At 38.6% G+C, this 17,415-nt stretch overlaps 1 protein-coding gene across 6 annotated transcripts in view; it reads right to left on the bottom strand.

The window, feature by feature from the left end:
- UTP20 (UTP20 small subunit processome component) overlaps window positions 1–17,415 on the bottom strand; it is a 107,634-nt gene that overhangs the window by 76,091 nt on the left and 14,128 nt on the right. For 5 of the 6 annotated variants that reach the window (XM_047865440.1, XM_047865443.1, XM_047865441.1 and 2 more), the window contains 8 exons: window positions 17,018–17,196; window positions 12,522–12,677; window positions 12,291–12,379; window positions 10,739–10,844; window positions 8,570–8,720; window positions 7,790–7,852; window positions 6,835–6,993; window positions 5,699–5,775 (listed from right to left, as the gene is read on the bottom strand). In XM_047865440.1, the coding sequence (XP_047721396.1) occupies window positions 5,699–5,775; window positions 6,835–6,993; window positions 7,790–7,852; window positions 8,570–8,720; window positions 10,739–10,844; window positions 12,291–12,379; window positions 12,522–12,677; window positions 17,018–17,196 (980 nt within the window). The remainder of the gene's footprint in view (window positions 1–5,698; window positions 5,776–6,834; window positions 6,994–7,789; window positions 7,853–8,569; window positions 8,721–10,738; window positions 10,845–12,290; window positions 12,380–12,521; window positions 12,678–17,017; window positions 17,197–17,415) is intronic. The other variant, XM_047865446.1, reaches the window with a different exon arrangement.

Raw genomic sequence — 17,415 nt, 5'->3', positions numbered from 1 at the left:
AGTATGAGGGGAGAATTAGAGAACTAAGTGACACAACTAAACGTACTAACATATGCATAATTGGGATTCCAGAGGACAAAGAGACAGGGAAAGGTGCTGAAGGTGTACTTGAACAAATCATAGCTGAGAACTTCCCTGAACTGGGGAAGGAAAAAAGCACTGAAATCCAAGAGGCACAGAGAACTCCATTCAGATGTAACTTGAATCGATCTTCTGCATGACATATCATAGTCAAACTGGCAAAATACAAGGATAAAGAGAAAATTCTGAAAGCAGCTAGGGATAAACATGCTGTAACATATAAAGAGAGGCTGATAAGACTAGTGACGGATTTATCTACTGAAAGTTGGCAGGCCAGAAGAAATGGCAGGAAATCTTCAATGTGGTGAACAGAAAAAATATGTAGCCAAGAATCCTTTATCCAGCAAGTCTGCCATTTAGAATAGAAGGAGAGATAAAGGTCTTCCCAAACAAACAAAAACTGAAGGAATTCATCACCACTAAACCAGCCCTACAAGAGACCTTAAGAGGGATCCTGTGAGACAAGGTACCAGAGACATCACTACAAGCATGAAACCTACAGACATCACAATGACTCTAAACCCATATCTTTCTATAATAAAACTGAATGTATATGGACTAAATGTGCCAACCAAAAAATAGGGTATCAGAATGGATAAAAAAATAAGACCCATCTATTTGCTGTCTACAAGAGACTCATTTTAGACCTGAGGACACCTTCAGATTGAAATTGAGGGGATGGAGAACTATTTATCATGCTACTGGAAGTCAAAAGAAAGCTGGAATAGCCATACTTATATCAGACACACTAGACTTTAAATTAAAGGCTGTAACAAGAGATGAAGAAGGGAAATATATAATAATTACAGGGTCTATCCATCAGGAAGAGCTAACAATTATAAATGTGTATGCGCCGAATACAGGAGCCCCCAAATATATGACAATTACAAACATAAGCAACCTTATTGATAACAATGTGGTAATTGCAGGGGACTTTAACACTCCAATTACAGAAATGGATAGATCATCTAGACACACGGTCAATAAAGAAACAAGGGCCCTGAATGATACATTGGATCAGATGGACTTGACAGATATATTTAGAACTCTGCATCCCAAAGCAACAGAATATACTTTCTTCTCGAGTGCACATGGAACATTCTCCAAGACAGATCACATACTGGGTCACAAAACAGCCCTTCATAAGTATACAAGAATTGAGATCATACCATGCATACTTTCTAACCACAATGCTATGAAGCTTGAAATCAACCACAGGAAAAAGTCTGGAAAACCTCCAAAAGAATGGTTAAAGAACACCCTACTAAAGAATGAATGGGTCAACCAGGTAATTAGAGAAGAGATTAAAAATATATGGAAACAAATGAAAAGGAAAATACGACAATCCAAATGCTTTGGGATGCAGCGAAGGCAGTCCTGAGAGGAAAATACATTGCAATCCAGGCCTATCTCAAGAAACAAGAAAAATCCCCAATACAAAATCTAACAGCACACCTAAAGGAAATAGAAGCAGGGCAGCAAACACACCCCAAACCCAGCAGAAGAAGAGAAATAATAACGATCAGAGTAGAAATAAACAATATAGAATCTAAAAAAACTGTAGAGGGGCGTCTGGGTGGCGCAGTCGGTTAAGCGTCCGACTTCAGCCAGGTCATGATCCCGCGGTCCGTGAGTTCGAGCCCCGCGTCGGGCTCTGGGCTGATGGCTCAGAGCCTGGAGCCTGTTCTGATTCTGTGTCTCCCTCTCTCTCTGCCCCTCCCCCGTTCATGCTCTGTCTCCCTCTGTCCCAAAAAAATAAATAAACGTTGAAAAAAGTAAAAAAATAAAATAAAATAAAAAATAAAAAAATAAAAAAACTGTAGAGTATATCAATGAAACCAAGAGTTGGTTTTTTGAAAAAATAAACAAAATTGATAAACCTCTAGCTAGGCTTCTGAAAAAGAAAAGGGAGAGGACCCAAGTAGATAAAATCATGAATGAAACTGGAATTATTACAACCAATCCCTCAGAAATACAAGCAATTATCAGGGAATACTATGAAAAATTACATGCCAACAAACTGGACAACCTGGAAGAAATGGACAAATTCCTAAACACCCACACACTCCCAAAATTCAAACAGGAATAGAAAGCTTGAACAGACCCATAACCAGTGAAGAAATGGGATCAGTTATCAAAAAACTCCCAACAAATAAGAGTCTAGGACCAGATGGCTTCCCAGGGGAGTTCTACCAGACTTTTAAAGCAGAGATAATACCTATCCTTCTCAAGCTATTCTTTTTTTTTTTTTATACTATTTTTTTAAAAATTTTTTTTTCAACGTTTTTTATTTATTTTTGGGTAGAGAGAGACAGAGCATGAACGGGGGAGGGGCAGAGAGAGAGGGAGACACAGAATCGGAAACAGGCTCCAGGCTCCGAGCCATCAGCCCAGAGCCTGACGCAAGGCTCGAACTCACGGACTGCGAGATCGTGACCTGGCTGAAGTCGGACGCTTAACCGACTGCGCCACCCAGGCGCCCCCTTCTCAAGCTATTCCAAAAAACAGAAAGGGAAGGAAAACTTCCAGACTCATTCTATGAAGCCAGCATTACTTTGATTCCTAAACCAGGCAGAGACCCAGTAAAAAAAAAAGAGAACTACAGGCCAACATCCCTGATGAATATAGATGCAAAAATTCTCAGTAAGATACTAGCAAATCGAATTCAACAGCATATAAAAAGAATTATTCACCATGATCAAGTGAGATTCATTCCTGACCTGCAGGGCTAGTTCAACATTCACAAATCAATCAATGTGATACATCACATTAGTAAAAGAAAAGATAAGAACCATGTGATCCTGTCAATCGATGCAAAAAAGCATTTGACAAAATTCAGCATCCTTTCTTAATAAAAACCCCTGAGAAAGTCGGGATAGAAGGAACACACTTACACATCATAAAAGCCATTTATGAAAAGCCCACAGCTAACATCATCCTCAATGGGGAAAAACTGAGAGCTTTCTCCCTGAGATCAGGAACACGACAGGGATGTCCACTCTCACCGCTGTTGTTTAACATAGTGTTGGAAGTTCTAGCATCAGCAATCAGACAACAAATGGAAATCAAAGGCATCAAAATTGGCAAAGATGAAGTTTTCACTTTTTGCAGATGACATGATATTGTACATGGAAAATCCAATAGACTCCACCAAAAGTCTGCTAGAACTGATACATGAGTTCAGCAAAGTCGCAGGATACAAAATTAAGGTACAGAAATCAGTTGCATTCTTATACACTGATAATGAAGCAACAGAAAGACAAATAAAGAAACTGATCCCATTCACAATTGCACCAAGAAGCATAAAATACCTAGGAATAAACCTAATCAAAGATGTAAAAGATCTGTATGCTGAAAACTATAGAAAGCTTATGAAGGAAATTGAAGAAGAAATAAAGAAATGGAAAGACATTCCCTGCTCATGGATTGGAAGAATATTGTTAAAATGTCAATACTACCCAAAGCTATCTACACATCCAATGCAATCCCAATCAGAATTGCACCAGCATTCTTCTCGAAGCTAGAACAAGTAATCCTAAAATTTGTATCGAACCACAAAAGGCCCCAAATAGCCAAAGTAATTTTGAAGAAGACAACCAAAGCAGGAGGCATCACAATCCCAGACTTTAGCCTCTACTACAAAGCTGTAATCATCAAGACAGCATGGTATTGGCACAAAGACAATAGACCAATGGAATAGAACAGAGAGTCCAGAACTGGACCCACAAAAGTATGGCCAACTAATCTTTGACAAAGCAGGAAAGAATATCCAATGGAAAAAAAAAAAGACCATCTCTTTAACAAATGGTGCTGGGAGAACTGGACAGCAACATGCAAAAGGATGAAACTAGACCACTTTCTTACACCATTCACAAAAACAAACTCAAAATGGATAAAGGACCTGACTGTGAGACAGGAAACCATCAAAACCCTAGAGGAGAAAACAGGAAAAAACCTCTCTGACCTCAGCCGCAGCAATTTCTTACTTGACACATCCCCAAGGGCAAGCGAATTAAAAGCAAAAATGAACTACTGGGACCTCATAAAGATAAAAGCTTCTGCACTGCAAAGGAAACAATCAACAAAACTAAAAAGCAACAATGGGGGGCGCCTGGGTGGCGCAGTCGGTTAGGCGTCCGACTTCAGCCAGGTCACGATCTCGCGGTCCGTGAGTTCGAGCCCCGCGTCAGGCTCTGGGCTGATGGCTCAGAGCCTGGAGCCTGTTTCCGATTCTGTGTCTCCCTCTCTCTCTGCCCCTCCCCCGTTCATGCTCTGTCTCTCTCTGTCCCCAAAATAAATAAACGTTGAAAAAAAAAATTAAAAAAATAAATAAATAAATAAATAAATAAATAAAAAGCAACAATGGAATGGGAAAAGATATTTGCAAATGACATATTGGGCAAAGGGCTAGTATCCAAAATCTATAAAGAGCTCACCAAACTCCACACCCGAAAACCAAATAATCCAGTGAAGAAATGGGCAGAAAACATGAATAGACACTTCTCTAAAGAAGACATCCAGATGGCCAATAGGCACATGAAAAGATGCTCAACGTCGCTCATCAGGGAAATACAAATCAAAACCACACTCAGATATCACCTCATGCCAGTCAGAGTGGCCAAAGTGAACAAATCATGAGACTACAGATGCTGGAGAGGATGTGGAGAAATGGGAACCCTCTTGTACTGTTGGTGGGAATGCAAACTGGTGCAGCCACTCTGGAAAACAGTGTGGAGGTTCCTCAAAAAATTAAAAATAGACCTACCCTATGACCCAGCAGTTGCACTGCTAGGAATTTACCCAAGGGATACAGGAGTGCTGATGCATAGGGGCACTTGCACTCCAATGTTTATAGCAGCATTCTCAACAATAGCCAAGTTATGGAAAGAGGCTAAATGTCCATCAACTGATGAATGGATAAAGAAATTGTGGTTTATATACACAATGGAGTACTACGTGGCAATGAGAAAGAATGAAATATGGCCCTTTGTAGCAACATGGATCGGACTGGAGAGTGTGATGTTAAGTGAAATAAGTCATACAGAGAAAGACAGATACCATATGTTTTCACTCTTATGTGGATCCTGAGAAACTTAACAGAAACCCATGGGGGAGGGGAAGGAAAAAAAAAAGAAAAAGAGGTTAGAGTGGGAGAGAGCCAAAGCATAAGAGACTCTTAAAAACTGAGAACAAACTCAGGGTTGATGGGGGGTAGGAGGGAGAGGAGGGTGGGTGATGGTATTGAGGAGGACACCTTTTGGGATGAGCACTGGGTGTTGTATGGAAACCAATTTGACAATAAATTTCATATTTAAAAAATTAAGAAATAAATTTAACCATACAGATATATCCTATCAAGTAGACAGAGAAAGTCCTTTGAAGTTATTTCAATGCACAAAGATACATACATGTAACATCTGAGATGTTGAAATACTTGACATTAGAGAGAATAACTAATGTTTGTTTTTTCTTCACCTTGTCCCACAAAGGATTTAAGGTAGCTACAAATACTATACACACCCATTCATTTAAATCACATCTAGCAGGAGTATAATCTGGCCCCATCACTCTGCAATAGTTAACACATACGGCTTCATCCATTTTAACCCATGCTTACCTTATGAGTTCAATAACAGGATCCCAGAGGGCACTGAAGTTAACATACAACATGCTTAATAAATAACGAAGTGGCACCTGTGATTATAGCAAACTAGTTTAGTAAATGGGCTATAAACTACAGAACACATGAAATATAAATATCCCAACTCAGACAATCAGAGGTTAAAAAGAAGCTTGTGCTTTAAGGAACAAGTTGTAGGTACCAATCCAAAATTCGGCATATAATAATTTTCTGACTCTCCCCAAAATGTCACTCGCTATTTAACAAAGAAGAATCACTAAAGCAAAAGTACTCAAACTCACTCCAGATGTTCACAAAGGATATAACATTTGAATAAACAGATCTGACTCATGATTAAATTCCCACCTAACAAACACTGCTATTACCATCACCATGTGAGATAAAACCTGAACAGTAAGCAGTAAAATACAGATACCAAAAGCCCAAGACGATATACACTGTGAATGGCAGCTGGGGCTCTGTGAGCAGATGGCTGAGTTTTCAAAACTATACATTAAAGGCATTCAGTTCAGAGGGTCTCAAGTTTTCTCAGTCACCTTTGAGAATGACTGCCATCACTCATATCTCCATGTGCTGGGGAGGCATCATATAGAATGGTAGTTTTATTATTTGGGAATGAGGTGTTTATTACTATTTTAGCAGCAGAGCCCTTTTTCCAAATGAAACGTTAACACAAGACACTAATATATAAAACATGTAAAGAGCAGAAATGCTCTGATCTAAAGGGAACGCTTCCATTGGCCTTACTCCCAAAGGGATCTGTGATCCATCCTCAAGGGTCACGCACAAAAACCCCCAATACAAAAGATAAGAGGCCTGACATCCTGCAGCACATGGTGAAGAACGTCAGGTCTTAAACGGGATGTTGAGCCCTTCTGTTGCACCTACCTTCACATATTATGCCCGTATTCAGAGGGAGGACAGTTATTTCCACTGTGGAAAAGGCTGGCAGAGCCATTTAATTCAAAATACCTAAGGAAACTGGAGATTTATCTAGCTTAAATAAAAAACTTTTTTTTTTTTTAACTACTTGCTATGTTTCTCTTTCCAAAAGCCAGCTAAACAGATCAAAAAGCACAAATTGTTTAAAAACCTGAGACACTGTTTTATACCTCCTGTAATGGCCCATCAGGGACTGCAGCCTGCACCATATCATGTCTTAGTTTTCTCAAATGAAGAAGCTTCTCTCTGTAATCACTCACAGTTGCTGGAACAAGTTCTGCCTGGCGTAATATAGCCAAGGCAGACTGACGCTCTGAGAGCCCATCATCCTGAGTGAACGGAGAAAACCAAGGAGGCAGGTCAGTACTTTGATTTTGCAAAAAGAACATGAAATGTGACCAAAGTTCTAAAAAAAAGAAAAACTGGGGTATGTTAATGTTGTAAATTAAATAAGCAACACTTCTTGTGGTAAATGATCCATTTTTCCTCAAACTATTTACTTTTTGTTAGAATTTAATTTAAGGATAATGTCTAGCACAGAAATGACAAAGAAAAAACAGGAAACTCATTCTCAGAATAACTCAAATCGATTGGCAACATTTGTTCAAATAAAAACGTATACATATACTTCCACTTACACAATTCTACTTCTATAATTTCTACTTCTACAAGTAGTAATATGCATTATGGGAATATTTCCCTATTCAAATATATCAGCATAAGGATGTTCATTACTATTTTATTGGAAATGCTGCAAAACTCCAAACAATCCACCTCAGCATCCATCAACAAAGAACTGGTTATATAAGATATTTTAAACTCTGGTATTAGGGTGGTATCCATTTAAACCTCAACAGAAATGAAGTAAGCCTGAGGTACTGATATGGCAAAACCTCCCTGATGCCATTTAAATTGTACATGTGTACAAAAGGTCTGAAAGAATATTCACCAATTACCTGTGACTTTTCAGTGTGGGCAGGACTAAGAATTACAACAACAATTTCAGTTTTTATGATAGATATTTACACAACAGTATTTGAATTTTCTGTAAAAGTATCACTTTGGAAATTAAAAAAAAAAGAATGATGTTTTTAAAAAGTTATCCAAATTGAACAGCAAAAATACCTCCATCAGTTCTGGAAGTCGAACCTCAAAATGGTTTAGGATCCTTATTGTCAAAAGCCGAATCTAGTGAAAGTAAAAGGCACATTTAAAACTTCAAAGTTTACACAAAAGAAACAGATTAACAGCCAGTGAGATTTAAGTTTTATAACATTAAGGAAAATACAATGCTTATCAGAAAGATACATGTTATTCTATACCTTATTTCATATTAGACACCAACCAACACCTTATTCAAATAGTAAACAGAACAAGTAATGACCAGACTAGACAGAAAAGATAAGGTTGCCCATAGAACCGTGTTTTTCCTTCAACTGTGACACTATAAGCATCTCTGTAAATAAGGGCAAAGAAACTGATTAAATTTACAATTCTATTGCAATTAGTGATTGTTATCCCTACATAACAACCCTATATAACGTATTCAGGTATTTCTACACACCTGACCAAGTGGCAGAATCACCTAGAGGGCTTTAAAAAAAAAAAGATGCAAAAAAAAAAAAAAAAAAAAAATTTTAAAAATAAATAAATAAATAAAACGATGCAGATTTTTCAGTTTCTGAATCAGAACTCCAGCCTGTGAGGACCTGGAATTTGTATTTTTATTAAGCTCCCCAAGTAATCCTGCTGCAAACAGTTTGTAGGTCAATTTAGGAATCACTGCTTCAAACAGAAATCACCCCCTAGCAGCATTTTCTGATTAAGGAGCTCTGACAACCACTGGCGATACATATATAATCAAAGAGGAGAGACTGAGAACATACCACAAAACACCATCATTACCTTGGATATGCCAGTTGAAATGTTAGCTTGTAACCTGGGAAATAATTCCATTAAAGCTTCCTCAGAAAGTGGCCCTTTGCAGCCACATAAGGATAATCTCTGATAATAGAGATCAGCTAACAGCAACACAGATGGCTCCACAGGAAATGTTCTGCAACAAGATTATTTATTAGACCCAGCCTGCACCACACAGCTGGGTATTTAGACTGTAAAAGAAACTACAGAAAATTATCACTGGTAAAGGAATTGTAAAAGAGACCAAGGTAAAATGTAGACATTTTATGCAGACATTGACTCCATTTTAGAGATAAAGAATCTGAGGCCTTGCAACAGTGAGTAATGAGCTCAAGGACACACAGCTAGGTGGAGGCAGAGATGGGATTAGCATATGCTATTTAAAAAAAAAATTTTTTTTAATGTTTATTTATTTTTGAGACAGAGAGAGACAGAGCATGAACGGGGATGGGTCAGAGAGAGGCAGACACAGAATTGGAAGCAGGCTCCAGGCTCCGAGCTGTCAGCACAGAGCCCGATGCAGGGCTCAAACTCATGGACTGTGAGATCATGACCTGAGCCGAAGTTGAATGCTTAACCAACTGAGCCACCCACGTGTCCCAGCATATGCTATTTTTTTTTTTTTAATTTAAATCCAAGTTAGTTAACATACAGTGTAATGATGGTTTCAGGAGTAGAATTTAGTGACTCATCGCTTACATGTAATACCCAGTGTTCATCCCAACAAGTGTCCTCTTTAAAGCCCATCACCCATTTAGCCCATCTTCCATCCGACACCCCACCAGCAATCCTCAGTTTGTTCTCTGAATTTAAGCGTCTCTTATGGTTTGCCTCCCTCTCTGTGTTTACCTTGTTTTCCCTTCCCTTCCCCTATATTTATCTGTTTTCTTAAATTCCACATGAGTGAAATCGTGTATTTGTCTTTTTTGACTTATTTCGCTTAACCTAATATACTCTAGTTCCATCCACGTTGTCACAAATGGAAAGATTTCATTGAATATGCTATTTTAACTAAAACCCAATGCTAATTTTTCTTTCTTTTAAAAAATCTTTTAATGTTTATTTATGAGAGAAAGTGAGAGAGAAACAGTGTGAGTTGGGGAGGGGCCAAGAGAGGGAAACACAGGCTCTGAACTGTCATGAATATTTACTGAATGAAGTAAATGAATAAATCTGTTTCAAGCCCCAAGTAGAGCTCTGTGCTGTGTGTGGAGCCTGGTTAAGATTCTCTCTCTTTCTGGGGCGCCTGGGTGGCTCAGTCGGTTAAGCGTCCGACTTCGGCTCAGGTCATGATCTCACGGTCCGTGAGTTCGAGCCCCGCATCGGGCTCTGTGCTGACAGCTCAGAGCCTGGAGCCTGTTTCAGATTCTGTGTCTCCCTCTCTCTCTCACCCTCCCCTGTTCATGCTCTGTCTCTCTCTGTCTCAAAAATAAATAAAACGAGAAAAAAAAAAAAAAAAGATTCTCTCTCTTTCTCCCTCTGCCCCTCCCCTCTCCCTGGCTTGCACTCTGTCTCTCTCTCTCTCTCTAAAACAACAGCAGCAACAACAACAAAAAACAGCATGGATAGAAAATGGATTAGACTCTAGAAAAAGAAGCCAACTACTTTACCAGGTTTTCAAAAGGTGTGACCTTTAGAAAGGGTGCTAAGCTGAGAACACAGCTCCCCGATAACAGACTTCTACTACTACCAAAATCAGGAGCTGGTTGACATAAACTTATAAAAACAAAAACCTGGGTTGTTTTGCTATGTAGTAAAAGGACCACAGGAAAGTTTTCCAAAATGGTGATATCAGGATGAGACAGAATGAGTGTAGTGGAAATGCGTGTGCTGGAATCACTCAGGAAGTCACAAAAGGTCAACACTGTGCAAGTCACGGTTGGGAATAATCAGCATTATATACCCTTATGCTCTACAACATGAGCTTACCCACATGGTAAAATACAGCTCTACAAAGACGAATCTGCATTTAAAGACTGCATAAAAAATGTACTTATTTTAAGGATTTAAATCAATCATAAATTTCTAATATGAATACAACTTGGGTATAAAATAGATCAAAATAAGGACTTTTATTATGCCCAAGATTTCACAAAAACAGAAGCTTTTATACTTTATTCATGATTAATATACATGGGAGATATGTTTACTTACAATACTAAATTCTTCACACGTTCCACAGGAACCAAATGCAGAATTTCAGAAGATTCTTCCAAACTTAACATAGTATTTACAGCTTGACAAAGAACAAACAAGTTTCCTAAGGGCAGAAAAACAGGAGAACCACATAACTTATTCCTCTGACACAATTACTATCAGGCATCTCATTTATCTAACACTTGCTGTTTCTAGGAGTTCCTAAATGAAAGTGAAGCTGTACCGCCTAAAGAATCATCTGTCAAACCTAAGTATGTAACAGGCAGGAACTGAAAAGAGAAGGTTCCCAAGTCTTGTAGCTTTCTTAAGAGAAAAATATATTCAAAAATAGAGAATCAAAATGTATGTTCCATTAAGATGAGGAGATAAGTTCAATGGTTCAATTCACTGGCAATAGCAAAATTAGAATTTTTGAGGAGACACACTTGTACTTTTCAAAAGCTAATAAATTATTTTTTTAAATTAGGCATTCATTTAATCTTAAACTACAGACTGGGAAACTTTGGCCCATAAGTCAGATTTGTAGGTAGCCTGTTTTTATATGGCCTGTTAGCTAAGAATGTTTTTTACATTTTTTAAAGGGCTGTTTAAAACAACAAACAAGCAAATATGCCACAAAGACTGAACAGGATTTATAAAACCTAAAATATCTACTATCTGGTCCTTTACATAAAAATTTTGCCAATCCCTGTTCGAGATACTAGAACGATGCTGTCCGATAAAACCTTCTGCAACGACAGAAATGTTCTGTACTCGTGCTGCAATCCAATATGGAGTCACTAGCCACATGTGGCTATTGAGCACTTCAGCTGTGGTGAGTCTGCTTTACCCTCTAACATGTTTGCTTAGTATCAAACAGAGAACCTAACACATTAATATTTAAATGAATGAACAACTACTATATATTACATTAGAAAATACTGTCCTAGGATAAAACAAAACATCTACTTTCAAACTGCTATCTTCATGCTAGTGGGAGGAGGTGTTCAAGTGTGTAATAGGAAAGGAAGTTCTGGATAGGGCAGCCTAACTCTGCCAGGGAGTCATGTAGGCCTTCCTACAGGTGCTGTGCTTGAAATGAGTTTTGAAAGGAAATTAAGAGTTCACCAAGTGACAAAGGCCTAGAAAGGACTCTGGCAGAAGGAACACAAGTACAAGCGCAGCGGAAGGCTGTAAAAGATAGTATCTCGCTCGGGGTGAGCAAATGGAGGCAAATGGACTATAAGGTGTATACCAGGGATAGAGTACGCATGGGAGACAGAGAACAAGATAAAAGCTGGGGCTTGAAAATGAGGGGTCATATACCATGGCACCCTTCTAACACTTCCTCTTCAGATTCAGCTTGTGTTCAAGCCGCCCTGAGCCGGTCACCACATTCTGAGGTACAAGTGCAACACATCCATCTTATCCTTTTTCTTCCTGTATTTATCATATAGGGGGTTATGTCAGAGCACAATGCTAGCACTATTCTCTGGTATTCCGTTGTGTTTATAGTTACTTTGGGTGTGCCAGAAAAGAAAGAAGAGAACAAATGGGGATTGTAACTGACCTTTTGCAAAACTCTCTCTGTCAACATTCATGAAGAGTGACTCTATGAAGCATGTGACGACTGCTATCACCTTCTCTTTCTCAAGAGGTCTGTCCAAGTAGGGAGAAAAAGAGAAAAGTTCAAAGTTGCATTCAATGGCTTTTTTCAGGGAATAGCAAGGAATGGCTAACATATGTTGAACTCAGCATGCTAAGTATTTCTTTCAAAATTACCCACAGTTTATTTTCTCACCTGATGTGAGGTAACACGACAAGGGCTGCCCAAGAATGTGAAAGGTAAGTAGAATCTTTATTTGCAGGTAACTGAATTAGAGATAAGAGGTGGTCCAGCACTGGGATCTGTTCTTTTCCTCCCTTGGATCTAGTCTTCTTCTGCCTTACACAGGATCTGAAGGAAGAGAAGAAACACGAATGTTGAAAAGAGGAGGGAATATAATTGCTCTTGCCCTCTGAAGTCTGAAATAAAACTGGCTCCTCTCCATGAGCGGAACACGGAACATTTGTGGAGAGGTGCAAGCTGGGGGTGGTGGTTGAATATAAGTAAGTAAATGAATGGGAGTTGTTTCTGGACTTCTAGTGAGAGGCTTTTCAACTCCTTTGGTTCTACTTTCTTCTACTCTCTCTTTTTTAAAGTTTATTTTTTTGAGAAAGAGAGAGAGCGGGTGGGCGTACGCATGCCCAGGTATGGGGGAGGAGCAGAGAGAGAGACAGAGAGAGAGAGGGAATCTCAAGCAGGCTCTACACTGTCAGCACAGAGACCGACGCAGGGCTCGATATCATAAACTGCAAGAGAATGACCTGAGCCCAAATCAAGAGTCGGACACTTAACCGACTGAGCAACCCAGGTGCCCCTTCTATTCTCTATTTTAATTTACTTCATAACTTAAAGCAAGTCTCTTCTAATTTTAGGTATTATTTCTGAATTTTCTAATTCATTCTGATTCATTCTTTTCTGTACATTCTGCTGAACCCTTTTTTAAAATGGGAGAGGTAATTAATTGTAATGAATGGACTTCCTCTATTCCCCCCTTCCATTCTGACATGAATTTTGACTTTACAAATGTAGAATGATGTTGCACATAGTGGTGAATTTGACAAATGCCACTGAAGTGATTATGATTTAGAAGTAATGTTCTCTGCTTCTTTAATCTGATAAATTCTTCCTTGATGTTTTCTGACATGACATTTAGGTTTAGGTGTCTGTTACTTTGGCACTATTCTTGTTTGCCTCTTTTCCCTTTTGCCAATGAACTACACCTCACGCTTATTTGAAAGACAGAAATCTAATTGAAAGAAAACTCATAGAAACAGTAAGTAAATTGATTTGTTTTGATAATTTAGCCTCTATGCCCAGTCTGTTACACAACAGAAGCAGAATTATCAGGTTTTTATTTCTGTGCCCTGTTATTATTAAAATTAACTAAAACGTTGTATTCTTTTTTGTTTCATACTTACCAGAATATCGAATGTTCAGAAATTATAATAGTTTAATTTCATTGGTGAATTTCTGAAAGTCACTACATCTTGACATATATTCTAGTAGTAACCGCGAATCAACAATCTGCAAAAACCTTACAAGAAAACACTGAGCTGCTTGAAAAAAAAGTGGGTCATTCCTTGCCAAGTCATTCCCTTGCTTTGTCACACCTGTCAATGAGCTCCTCCAGGAAAATCCACACTCCCTACTTCACCCTACAAGACCCCATGTGATCTGACCCAGGCCTCCCATTCTGCCCTCCTCCTTGCTCGATGCTCTGTACTCATACTAGGCAGAGGGAAGACTTACTGCAGAGGCTGCTGGACAGGAATCAGCCCAGTATGTTGAAAAACCAACAAGATTTTGTTTGCATGTTTTGATAGAGAGAAGCTACTTTTAAAGTCAGCAGGAGAGCAACATGTGAAGAAGAGGAGTTCCTCCAGAATCTCAATCTGATCCCGAATCAACAACTAACTCTGCTGTGTGACCATGGGGACAATGACACCCATCTCAAGGGATTCTGTGATGCTTCAAAGCTGAGTACTCAGCAAAAACTCAAAAATTGTTCATCTATTCCTACTGTCACAAAGCAAAATATAAATGCAGCAAGTCTAACAAATCCCAGAGAAATGAATTTAAGCATGAACACATAGGAATGATAAGGGAACTGGTTTCCTAATCTATAATTTCTAAAAACACACCCACAACTACTTGAAAAATGATCAGCAGAATCCTCTCACATGTTTATATAAACCTCGTTTTCAGCTTCTAAAGGGTATGCATTATTTTTAATGAAATTAAGAAAGTAATCCATGGCTCTTTTAACAATTCAAATGATGCAAAGTTATATAATCTAAAAGTTAACAGTCACTTCCTTCCTTCCTTTCCTGTCCTCCTGACATAAACAAAGTTAACAGTTTTGCGTATCTTTAGGGAAACGTCAATTGTCCCCAAACTCATATTTGATTTAAAGCAATTCCAAACAATATCCCAGCAAAGTTTTTTTTGTAGACATAGACGAGATTCTGCTAAAATTTATATAGAACGACGAAGGACAAGGAATAGCTGAAAAAAATCTACACAAGAAGAATAGAATGGGAGGAATTTTTTTCAAGATTTCAAGACTTATTTTAGAGCTAGTGTAATAAGATAGTGTGGTATTAGAGGAGGAGAGATACATGATCGATGGAAGAGAACATAAAAGAATAGCCTTTTCAACAAATGTTGCCAGAACAGTGGGCATCCACAAGCAAAAAGAAGACACCTGACCTAAACCTCACACCTTATATAAAAATTAACTCAAAATGGATCATGGACTTACATGTAAAACAAAACTATGAAACTTTTAGAAAAGTAGGAGAAAACATCGAGGACTTACAGCCAGGCAAAGAGTTCTTGGACTCGACATCAAAAGCATTACCCATAAAAGGAATGTTGGTCAACTGAACCTCATCGAAATCTAAAACTGTGCTCTGTGAAAAATCTTAAGGGAACAAGACAGGCTATAGACTAGAAGAATATATGTGCAAACCATTCATTTGACAACAAAACCTTTAACTAGAATATATAACGTGTTCTCAAAACTCAACAGTAAGGAAACACACGGTTCGGTTAGAAAAAGGGTCAAGGTGGGGAGCGCCTGGGTGGCTCAGGTCATGATCTCAAGGTTTGTGAGATGGAGCCCAGCGTTGGGCTCTGCACTGTCAGTGCAGAGCCTACTTGGGATTCTCTCTCACCCTCTCTCTCTGCCCCACCCCTGCTCGTGCACTTGCTCTCTCTCAAAATAAACTTAAAAAAAAAAAAGAAAGAAAATGAGCCAAGGAAATTAATAGACATTTCACTGAAGAGGATATATAGATAGAAAATAAACCCACGAAAAGATGGTTAACATCATTAGCCATTAAGGAAATGCAATTTAAAATCACAATGAGATTTCACCATATCCTATTAGACTGGCAAAAAATAAAAAACAGTGATGATACCAACTGCCGGAGAGGATGCAGAGAAACCAGATCACTCAGACTGTTGGTGGGAATGTACCATGGCACAACTACACTGGACAACTACTGACAGTTTCTCATCAAATGAGACATGTACTTATGATATAACTCAACAATTCCACTTTTGGGCATTTATCTCAGAGCAACAAAAAGTTACGTACATGAATGTTCATAACAGCTTTATTCATAATGGCCAAAAACTAGAAGTCTTTCAACAAGTGAATCACTGAATGGAGTACGCTACATCCATCCACACCATGGGCTGCTACTCAGCAATAAGCACATGAAAAGATTTTTAACAAAGAGATGGGCTACTGACACACACAACTTGGACGGGTCGCAAGGGAACTGCATAACTGAAAGACAACCTCAAAAGTTGTACTCTTTAATTCCGTTTATATAATATTCTTGAAATGACACAATCCTAAAAATGGAGGACGGATTGCCAGGCGTTAGGAATGGAGAGCGGAGTATCAGGGTGAGCATGGCTATTAAAAGGTAGTGCAAGAGATCCTTGTGGTGAGGAACAGCTCTGTATCTGGACTCTGGTTGTGGTTATGAATCTACACGTGTGATAAAACTACACAGAACCATACAGCCAGATACACACATACCCAGAGATGAGTGTGTGTAAAACTGAGGTAATCTGAAAAATGTCAATTTTATGGTTGTGACATCCCATTAACTTATGCAAGATGTTACTTCTAGGGGAAGCTGGGGGAAGAATACACAGAACATCTCCGTATTATTTCTTTTCTTTTTTTTAAAGTAGGCTCCATGCCCAGCATGGAGGCTAACGTGGGGCTTGAACTCACAATCCTGAGATGAAGACTTGAGCTGAGATCAAGAATTGGACACTTAACTGACTGGGCCACCCAGGCACCCCATGCTATTTCTTTCAACTGCATGTGAATGTACAATTATTTTAAAATAAAAGGCTAAAACAAATCAACGGTCACCTCTTTCTTTCACATTCCATCCTCCTGACGTTAACCAAGTTAACCTATTTGTGTATCCTTCCATGTCTTTTCCAATGCTTATTTATATACACTTTCTGTTTTAACTTTACAAAATGGGACCATCTTCTTTTTTCACAGAACAACTGCTTTACATCTTCTTTTTTCACAGAACAATGTATCAGGGACATCTTTCCAGTTAAAATACAGAGATCTTCATTTTTACAGCATTCTTGTTACGTTATAAAACAGGTAATCCTATCAACATTACAGGGAATAAAGACTTAGAACTTACCCCACCATCTGTTGTGAGAAAAGCAGAGGGTACTTCTCAATTGCCATCGAGCCAGCAGTAGGAGGTGCTGCTTTGTTCAGAATGAGCTTGGCCAAAATGGCCAGAGCTTCATCTTTGACAGCAGCCTCATCAATCAAGAAGCAATTTTCAATGTATAAGAGAAAGCTGGGTAGAAAAAGCTAAAAATAAGAAAGGAAATCACGTTTATTAACAGATAGACATTGTAGAACACCTAAGGAAGAGAGGATTCTCATACTTCCACAGAGAAAAAAAAAAAAAACAACAGATCACAAACACAGGATCAGAAATCGTAATGGCATCAGACTTCTTTACAGAAACAATGAAAGCTATAAGACCTTGAAGAAAAGCCTGAAAAACTGAGGGAAAATGACAAACTC

This window comes from Prionailurus viverrinus, chromosome B4 (genome assembly GCF_022837055.1).
Source record: "Prionailurus viverrinus isolate Anna chromosome B4, UM_Priviv_1.0, whole genome shotgun sequence".
NCBI classification, from domain to species: Eukaryota; Metazoa; Chordata; class Mammalia; order Carnivora; family Felidae; genus Prionailurus; species Prionailurus viverrinus.
The sequence above is the reverse complement of the archived record's forward strand: the minus strand, read 5'-3'. Positions and strand labels throughout refer to the sequence as shown.